General features: G+C 38.0%; 1 protein-coding gene across 1 annotated transcript; it reads right to left on the bottom strand.

Annotated features, from left to right (window-relative positions):
• Positions 1-397: 397 nt before the first annotated feature.
• On the bottom strand, positions 398-7321 carry Inx2 (innexin 2). The gene is made up of 2 exons (XM_089264136.1): positions 5281-7321; positions 398-1448 (listed from the first exon to the last, which is right to left on the bottom strand). Exon 1 carries the CDS (start codon positions 6611-6613, stop codon positions 5510-5512), a length of 1104 nt encoding a protein of 367 aa, XP_089120262.1. The 5' UTR covers positions 6614-7321; the 3' UTR covers positions 398-1448; positions 5281-5509.
• Positions 7322-10598: the final 3277 nt, after the last annotated feature.

The following is a 10598-nucleotide window of genomic DNA, read 5'->3' as shown; positions in this document are numbered from 1 at the left end:
TTTAGATGACATAAAAAATAAATCAAATGTTTGTTTTTTTTGTTTTGTATTTTAAATTGTTTCTCTTTTATTTTTATATATTTATATATAAAACTTAGATTACGGCCTGTGGCGCATTTACACACTCGATAAGTCGATAAATCGATGATTATATAAAAAATATATATACTATATCAAGCTGGCTTGTAAATGTGCGCACTTACATAGTTCATTCCTCACATACATACATATACATATACATACATATATATACATATGCATATGACAAAAATTAAGCAACAAAAAATTGCTGCAATACAATTTTCAGCTGTAAAAGTTTCTTTATTTTATATTTATATATATATATATATATATTTTTTTTTATTAAAATTCTTCATTTGCATTCTTTTTTTTTTAATATTGCTTTTGAGTCTTTTGTATAACTAAAAATATTTTTGCTGCCTATAAAGTTTTAGTATAAATATTATATGTATTTTTATATTTTCATTTTCGTTTCTTCTTCAAGTTGTTTCGATTAAAAAAAAAATTGCGCTAAACTAAAATGTTCTAAAAGCTAGTTTAATAAATGCTACAAAAATTGCTGGCGAAAAAATTGCTACAAAAATATGTGTAAAATTAAAAAAAAAAAAATTATATATAATTATGTAAATTTTAATATGCGCAAAAATTGTTATTAAAATATATTGTTTGCATTATCAAATATTGTTGTATATATTCATAATAATTGTGTAATATTTATAATTATTGTTGCATTTGTTTCCATAGTTGTTGTTGTTGTTGTTGTTGTTGTTGTTGTGCTTATTATTATTGCAATTTTATTTTAAATTTAATTTTTCATTTTTGTTTTTAGTTATTTTTAGATTTGTTTATAAATTTTATAAACTGCTTAATCAATGATCACAACTCTTAGCATAAATATTAATCGCATGTGGCATTTGCATCATATAGATATATATGCATATATATATATATACATATATATGTAGATCAATTTATATACATATACATAGTAGTGTATATATGTAGTTTATGTTTTATAAAAAATATTTCATTCAACTCGCATTCCAGTTGGCTTGCACTTTTGTTGTTGTTGTCTTTTATGCTGCGTCTTTTAACTGTTTATCTATAGCTCAATATACACATATAGACATATATATCCAGCCATATAGTTCGATCTGTAGCTTGTCTTTTGTTTGAACATTCTCTGATTGTCGTTGGCATCGGGGATTGGGTTCTGGTCTGGTATTATGGACTTTTTTTTTTTTTGGCTCCTGCCTTCTTTGCACTGGTTTTCACATGTTTTGGAATCCGTGAAAACAGGTGAAACACAAGCGGAATTCGTTGATATGTGTGTGTGTGTGTTGCTTGGGTGCATATTTCTGTATTGTTTACTTACAAGGCCACGCCCTCTTTTATCATTGTTCATACTTCACTTTGGCTGCGTGCAACTATAAGAGAGGAAGAGAAAGAGGGAGAATTACAAATTGATTGAATGAGTAATAGAGAAACATGAAAGGGCAAAGGCTGAACTGAATAAGAGACAGACACACACACATGACACCCACACAGAGTGGGGCACTGCAAGTGGAATACAAATATTTTGAGTTCTTTCCCATAATCTGATCTTTTGCGTATTCTCCTAAAATGTTAAGTGTAAAACTAAATTAGATTGCCATTAAAGGTAAGAGAATACTTTTTAATAAAATATATGAAAATTGAAAAACGAAAAAAAAAACACTAAACAATATCAATGATATAATTTTTAATATATTTACAATATAATAAAAATTATATAATACATATATAAGCAAAACAAATATTTAGTTTTCTTTTATCAAAAAAATAAATAAATAAATAAAAAAATAAAATATAACCGGTATATAAAATTTAACAGTTAATGTTAATTATTATTAAGTTTTTTCATCCATAACATTAGAATATAAATTGCAATTGATTCTTTCAATGCACTAGACGTGCGCCTGGCCTACAAAAAAGTTCAAGTCTGTAGCTCTTATAGTCATTGAGATCGACGCTTTTATATATAGGATCAGACCGAAGGACTGACAGCTCGTCGCCCTGATCAAGTGTATATGTGTATACTTTATGGGGTCTGCCACACCACCTTCTGCCTGTTGCACACATTTTAACAATTATACCCTAAATTTCCATTTCGGATTTGGGGTATGCCAAATATGTATATTAATTTGTATAAGATAAAATTTTGTCTTAATAAAAATAGCAGAAAATAATAAATAATTGTTTTTTTGTTCTACTTCTGCGCCTTTTTTTTAGCAATAAATAAAACTTTGACTTAAATTAGGAAATTTTTTTATATCTATTTTTTTTTATTATATATTTTTTCCATAGATAACAAATCAATAGGAAAGCATTTCTTTTGCTTTTTTTTTTTGTTATTTACTCGCTGTTATTAGTTAAGAAATTAATAACAGTAAAAATTATATGTATATGCACATATCAATTTACTGATATATTATATTATGCATATATATTATACATATATTTTTTCATAATTTTTTTTACGGCGAATTTTTTAAAAGGAAAGCAATGAAAAACCTATTACATCGTTGTATGAATTGTTGTTTGCTTGGGCTTCTTTGTCGTTTGTGGAGGAAGCGTGGCGTATGCGCAATATTATATAAGCAGCGTATACGTAATGTTCATTCGACGTTTACTGCTACGACTCTTGCTGCTTGAACATACTATACTATATATATACATACGTATGTATATATTTCGATTGCTAAACTCTGACACTACTATTAATGGCAATTATCTGGGCTCAGTGCGCGGCCGTCTTTTGGCTAATTGAAAGTAATTAATGCAATTAAAAATTGAAAAGAAAGAAGCGATGAGAGACGCTCGAATGCGATCAAACGAATACAAAGCGAATATGCGTGCAACAACAACAAATGAGCAAAGCACTAAATTAATACAAATAACAACAAACTATAGAGCCTCTATATGCGCTTCTCATTTTCATTTGTTTTTTTTTTTTTTTCGCGTGTCAAACGTTGGTTTTTCTCTCTCTCTCTCTCTCTCTTTCATTTTGAAGGTCGCCTTCCGCCCATTTGCCATTTCATATTGGAAATTTTCATTCATAAAACCAAGTGCCGATCATTATAATGCTGAATAACTGTATTTATATACACATATACATACATGTGTAAGTTTATGTGGATATCACATGTATACACGGAAATATGAGTATTGTCAGGCTTTTAAGGGCACTGGAACTCTATTAGAGCTGAGTTGGCTAAGGTTTTTCTAAGACTTTTCTTGAAGACTTTTGCCAATCCCTACTCGAACCACTTCCATTAGCCATTCTAAAGGGTAGCCACTAGTCTTATATATGTAAGCTTGTAAATTACAAGCATGTCCATGTGTGTGTGTGTGTGTGTGTGTGTGTGTGTGCATGTGAACGTGTGCGATGGGTTAGATGTGTGCTAATTGCAACACTTTATCACTTAAAATGTGATAAACCATCAGCATCATTTTTGTTTCGGTCTTATTAGGGGCTTGAAAGCATTTCAAGTATATCGGCTAGAGGAGAGGGTAGGGTGGCGGTATCGATAAGATAAGGGAGGCAGGGCACTATGTTGCCTAACTTCTGATTGGCGTTGTATGTACGCGCATAGAGCACATAAAAGCGAGACATATCAAAATGGAAAGCAAACAAAAAAATGAACAAAAAACAAAAAACAGACGACGAAAGAGTAAGACAAATGACATGGTGAACTGATTAGAAAAAAAATATATCAATTGAATAGTTGAAGTGTTTTTTTTTTTCCTGTGCTATTTGGTTTGAGGTCAAGCATAGCGCGAGCTGTACTATAATGTGAAGTGCGATGACGCATGTATGTGTAGATATCTCTATGTGTTTTGTATCGCACAGACAGATCTGCAATTCATATTGCTGACATAACTTTATTTAATTCATTAAAAGTTGTCTACACGAGCTAAGATACCCAATTTCAGAACTTTAACCCGAATAGTTTCCGAGTTCAATGAGGCTATTATACATATATATGTGAGCACTGACCATTCGCCATTATCTATAATATTCATACCCTCTTAGGGTATACTACTGGTCGCATATCCAATCAAACTATAGCTCTCTATCTCTGACTTACTCTCTCTCTCTCTCTCACTCTTCATCTGGCATCACGCAGTTATCTCTTAAAAAGTGTATTTTGATTAGCAAAAGGTTTTCTTCGTTGCCGATGAACATTTGTCTTGCTGGCAAATGCGCCCTCGCGATTGCCCTGAACTTGCGCCGGCTGCTCCCCACTATCCCCACTGGCATCCTCCGGAACGAAGGCATGGCTGGTCAAACCAGTTTGCATGCAGAATCAGCGACAAGAAGCAACAGAAAAAACCATAAGAAAAGCAGAACCGCTTGTCTGGAATGTAGTTTATGAGGCGTGAGTGAGATGGGTATACACATCTCTAGCTGCCTAGCCGCGCATGCGTCGCTGCCTCAGCGTTTATCTCGCTTGCGCAAGCGTTGACTTGAGGCTGCTTGCGTTACGCTTAAATGAGCGCGTAAGACCAGCAGTGCGTGTGTGTGTGCTCTGCTCGCTCTCGCGCTCTATGCTCGCTCTCGCTCTCAGTGAAATGTTGTTGGGCGAGCGCGTGAGTTTTGAGCTGCTGTTAAAAGCGCGTGGTTATGCTATTTGCCACTGTTAAGAGTTCGTTTGTGACGTCAGATTGGCTGGCTCTTTCACACATTGTTCGCACGCTAACAGAGCACTGTTAGCATAACAGATCGCTTTGCCTAACCAAGTATTACTCAATCGCACATATTAACAGTCTTGAATATGCTAGCCAAGCTTGTTTATGCTGACAATTTGTTTAATGTTTGAGCTATAATTACTACACATACATACATATGTGGCATATTGATTTATTTATAGCAATCAAGCATGCAAACAGCATCAAGAAAAATGCTAACTCTGGCAACTCCAAGTGTATAACTGCTAAACGTCTGATTGCTCAAATTTTGGAGTGGACCCTCTATCTAACTCGCTCTCTCGACCCCTCTCTCTCTCTCACTCTCTCTCTCTCTCTCTCTGCCTCTGTCGCTCCGTAAATGATTTACAGTTTCTTTGCTGCTGAAAATTTATGTATGTATGTATGTACATTTATGTTTTGATTGGAAGATGGTAGGAGGGGAATTCTATGTGCGTGTGCGCATTCATTGAGTGGACAGGGGTGGGCAATGGAATTGAGGGGAAATTGACATTTATTTGTTGTACTTACAATCGCTGACACGCTGCCACTGATAGCACAGGGTGGCCCAGATGCCGACACTGACTCCAGCTTCAACTTCCGACTCCCAGCTCCGCCGACTCCTAGTTCCAAATTCGACTCTTCTCTCTCGCTCGCTCTCTCTCCTCCTCTTCTCTTTCTCTCGCTCGCTTTCCTTCTCTCTCTCTCTCTCTTTCTGTTTCGCTCTCTGACTCCATCTCCATCGATCATAAGCTCTCGCTTAAGCCTCGAAAGGCTGCTTTTGTGGACTTTGGCCATCGCCGCCCATTTCACGATAGAGATCAGCGATCACCTCCTTGTAGATCAATGGATCGATATTCTTGCCCAGTTGGTAGAGCAAGAACCAATCGCCAATGTTGCACCTGTTGGCCACCTTCTCCACCTCTTCGCTCTCGGCCAAGCGGGAGCGTGCGCGCAACAGCAGATGCCTCAATTTCGGTCCCATAACAACGGCAATGCGATAGACCAACGAGATGCCCGACAGGATGCTCAAAATGATGAACCAGAACCAGAGGAACACATAGATCTTCTCATTCACAATGTTCAATGGCAGCACACAGAGTCCATCGAACTTCTGAACTCCACCGGATGGACCATATTTGTGGAATGTACATTTGGTGACCTTTGGAAAGACCTTCGCCATCGGATCGATACGATCATCGGGTTCCATTTCCGTAAACTTCAACACATCGCTGCCATACGTACTGAACTCGCCATCCAGGAAGAAGTCCACGAAATAGATCTGCGCAATGACGTTGACGAAATTGAGGGCTTCGCAGACGAAAAACCGAAAGGCATAGAAATTGTGACGATTCAGATTGCCAATGAAGTAGTCGACCAATATCTTCTTGCGATCGTTTTTACACCGATCATTCACAATGGGGCTATTGAGGTCCATCACCAGCATCTTCAGTCGGCCGCCCTCCCACGATTTCCAGAGATAGCGCGGCACATAGAACAAGATGGCTTGGAAGAAGAGCACAAAGCAGACCCACTGATAGTATTTGTGATATCTGACTTTGTCCTCGCCATCGACATGGGAACCGACGCCGGGCGAGGCAACATCATGGCCAACGACACCTGTCAGACGCTCGGGCACCGTGAACGTTGAGTAGATCCAGCAATAGGTGTCCATCACACCGAGCGGTATCTCATCGACAATGCAATCGATGGGATCGCCGATATATTGGCGAGATGTAACGAGCAGCGAGAAGGCAATCAATATGATCACCGTCGCCTTGTAATGCATGCGAAAGACATTGTTATCGATGCAAACCTGATCGATTTTCAGTAGCCCCTTTACGGAGCCAAATACATCAAACATTTTGGCACTTTGTCGTTATATCGATTCACTGATTGATCGAGTGTGGCAGAAAAATAGTAGCTTTAGTTTTGTGTTTGCTTTATTGATCGATAAATCGATTGATTGGCAGCTTGATGAATCCTTTGTCCTCTGATCGCTTGATTGATCGACTGGTGTCTGGCAGTTTTTGTTGTCTTTGAAGTTGTTTTCCTTTTACTTTTTTTTTTGTTTTTTGTTTTTAATATGTTAACTTGTTTAACCAATTGTTGTTGTATGCATATATAAATAATTGGGCTTTATTGCTGCGCTCGGTCACTCGTTCGCACATCACTTGTCCAACATAACGCTTGAGAGAATGCACATCGGGCGAGCCGTACTGAGCCGTCGAACTGTTTCGTGGGAGGCTCAACTCGCCGCTGCTCCGTGCGCTGAACTGATCTCAAAAAAATTCCCTCGAGTGTATTTGAGCCGATGCTCTCCCATACACGCGCACGCACAGTCGCTCACACACACACACGCACACACACAACAAAAATGAAGAAGTCGCTGAGAAAGAGCGACAATTGTTGTTGTTGGCCGACAAAAAAAAAGCAACGAAATACAAAAAAAAAAAAAAAAAGAACGTATCGTCAGTCGTGTGTATTTGGTACTTTATTTATTTGAAACGCCGTCGCAGCAGCGACCACTAAACGCACTCTTCGAATAGAAAATTTCAACTGAGCCCAAACCCGAGTCACACGAATGCGTTTAAAGAGAGTCCATCAAACCGCTCACTCCAGCACTCACACACACACACATACACAGGTTCAGATAGCGGGAGCGGGAGAGCGAGAGCGCAAAAGCAGCCAAGCTTGAGTCGTTTACCAACAAGTCAGTGAGCGACGCACACATGCATATGTAGCTGAGCGCAAAGCAGCGAGAGTGAGAGCGAGAGCGAGAGCGAGCATTGCGTTTGGCCAGGTAAAATATGTAGCTATTTTTGGGGTGGATCTTGTTGAGTTCGTGTCTCGAGTGCACACATAAGCACAGCTGCATATATACACACACACACGATAACATACATGTATGCAAACAGTCTCTGCTTTTATATCTGCAGCCAGACCTGTTTCTTTTATAATGAGCAAGGCTTTTAAAGTGAGGGTATTTTAGTTGAGGCATCTCAAATACGTAACAGCCAAATGGAAATTGATGTATAGACCATATTTATATTTGCATATATAAGTAAATGATTATAATATATTTAATTAATAATATCGTATTTGAATGTGAGTCTAATTAATAGTAATATTGATATGAAAACTAACATATTTACCAATTACAGGGTATACTTGTTGTCGCGCAGAGCCAGAGCCAGAGTCTGGTTTTATGATGCCGCTGGGAGAGCGCAAACTGTTGCCTATAAAAATGATTTAGTGTAGTCCGCGCAGTCGAGACTCAAGCGTTAACTGGAAGCTGAGACGCGCGTCTCTTGAGTTGGTAACACACACTCACACACACACACACACTCAGTCATATACATATATATAGTGGCAGAGTATGTTGGGGGTTAGTTAGGGCAGCAGGGGGGTCAAGTGGCAGCACAGATAAAGAGTGAGAGAGAGAGAGAGAGGGAGAGAGAGAGTGAGTGACGGGGGGGAGGACAGCATGCCATGAGTCAGTGATGCCACTGATGCTGAAATGTCGCCATTTTCTTAAGCCAGCTTCAACTTGGCCAATACACACACTAGGCCACCTTTTGTGTCTGGGTCTGTGTGTGTTTGTAAACATGCCAATTGCTGTTTAACTGCATTTGCGCTTACATTTTTGGCTACCAGCTGCACATCTGGCAACGCTGCTGCCGCTACATAAAACCCTTTATACCTATACAAAGATCAGCTAATGGGGTATTTCCAAAACTTACAACTGCTACTGCAGCTGACGATTGCACTGACGACTCTACCTTTCCTTTCTCCTCTTATTTTGGGAATTAATAACTACAGGAAAACTCTATGGAATATAGAATTTCATTCAGCTTGAGTACGGTAAGTCAATAGTAAGCCAGAAAAAGTCTGATAATGATAGACATAACCAAAAGTTAGGCCCAATTGCCAGTCTGGCAGTACTGACCCCTCTTTAGAACTGACTAAGGATCTGATATAATTTGACTTCAAAGACATGCATAACGTTTTTATACACATATTGAACAGTATGGCAACGCCAAGTAATAGTTGTATATGCCTTGATGTTGGGAATGGGTCGATTTCAGGTGTTATAACTGTAAGAAGCCACTTCAAAAACACAGGATATGTAAATTTTCGTTCAGAAAAAAGTCTGGCAACTTTAATTTGGCATTAGTGTAGTTTAAGTAGTACTTCTATGTAGACCTTAGATCATAGATAATATAAGAGAAGAAGCACAAATGCAGTTCAAGCAAAATTACTAACTTGACTTGACGACAGTCTGGCAACGCTAAAAATAAAGCTTGTTGAAGTTGGGATGAAGTAACAGAAGCAAGACATAAAACCGAAATCACGCAAGGCAATGCTTGAGGAGTGAAACTTGTTCAATCCAAGGAGAGAAGCATAAAGAAGCGAAAAGAGTGTGGAAAATGCAAACATGCTGCACATGCCAACAGTCCGGCAACGCTGGGCTGCACCTAAGCTGCAATGCTTGTAGCACTAGTATGTGTGTGTGTGTGTGTGTGTGTGCCCCTTTGTATATGTAACGCTCCACATATAAAATACAAGGTAGAAGGAGAAGAAGACAAAGTAGACGACGAAGTTCTCGGAATTCGTCAATTGAGCTGAATAAAGCATCTCAGCTCCACGCGGGCTGCAACAATGCAACGCGAAACAAGTTACTGCCAGATACATAGCTACACACACACACACACACAGACACAGGCATACGAACATATCTGTATCTGCAGCGTGAATGCACAGATGTGTATACATGTGTGTGTGTGTGTGTGTGTGAAGAAGCAGAAAGAAATTTACTTTATTTTTTCGGTGTTCATTTTATTATTGACAACTGCTTTCACTATGCCGCGTGTTGTTGGTTCTTGCATTGTTGTTTACCTGCCCGATAATATGCAGTAATTACATTTCCCTTACCTGCCCAACTACCTGTGGAGCACTGCAGCTGTATGCGTGTGTGTGTGTGTGTGTTTGTCTCTTTTGCCTTTCGTTATGCTTGCAAGCCATGCCATCGATAGACACATTTAAGCGCTCAATCAATGGATTTTCCTCGCTCGCAATTCCCTCGTTGCCCTCACATATCATATACGAAATCCACTCAACATAACGATTGTATATATGTATATACAGACCCACACAGGTATACAGATATATGTACGTATAAGTATGTAGGTATGTATATGCTTTGAGCAGCGGTGCAAACCGGCTGGGCTACCTGTTACACTCGTTTCGTGGTCATTTACTTAATCTTGTGTCCGAGCCTCATTTATAGCACCTACGCGTACGCACGTATTACCTTCTAGCTCTATCTCTACTATCATCATTATAAATTTTAATGTCCACAAGAAATGATATATAATATATACGGCTGCTCTCTCTCTCTCTTCTTCTTTCTCTGTTTTCAAATCTAATCTGCTTAATATAAATGCTCTAAAATATCTCAAGTATGTAGTTACTATATCAGCTGAGACCTGTTTCATAATATATTGTATATACATATGTATATGTATTATAGAATTTAATAAAAAGTTTCCTGCCTAATGAAATTTTAATTTTTAGAAACCGCTACAAATCCAGAAAAGTTATCAACTCCCAAGAGAACTGCCAGCATATATTCATGTATAAAATATAAATATAAGCAAATGGTGCGCTTCGATAAGAAAAACTATTAAAATTCATAAACAATATATGGACTGGTAGAGTTTATAAAATATCAAAACAAAAGTTCTACAATTTCCACTTCAGTTAGAGCTATAATACAGTAGAGTCTATGTATATACATATATAACGATTTAATAATGTTATCTACTTTCTGAATGTTATGGAGACCT

The sequence above is a fragment of the Drosophila navojoa genome, chromosome X (assembly GCF_054131105.1).
Source record: "Drosophila navojoa isolate 15081-1374.11 chromosome X, UAZ_NAV_1.0, whole genome shotgun sequence".
Taxonomy (NCBI): Eukaryota; Metazoa; Arthropoda; class Insecta; order Diptera; family Drosophilidae; genus Drosophila; species Drosophila navojoa.
The sequence above is the reverse complement of the archived record's forward strand: the minus strand, read 5'-3'. Positions and strand labels throughout refer to the sequence as shown.

What these genes read in the sequence shown, in the direction of transcription:
- Inx2 (XM_089264136.1), bottom strand. Translation starts at nt 6,613, where the DNA reads ATGTTTGATGTATTTGGCTCCGTAAAGGGGCTACTGAAAATCGATCAG.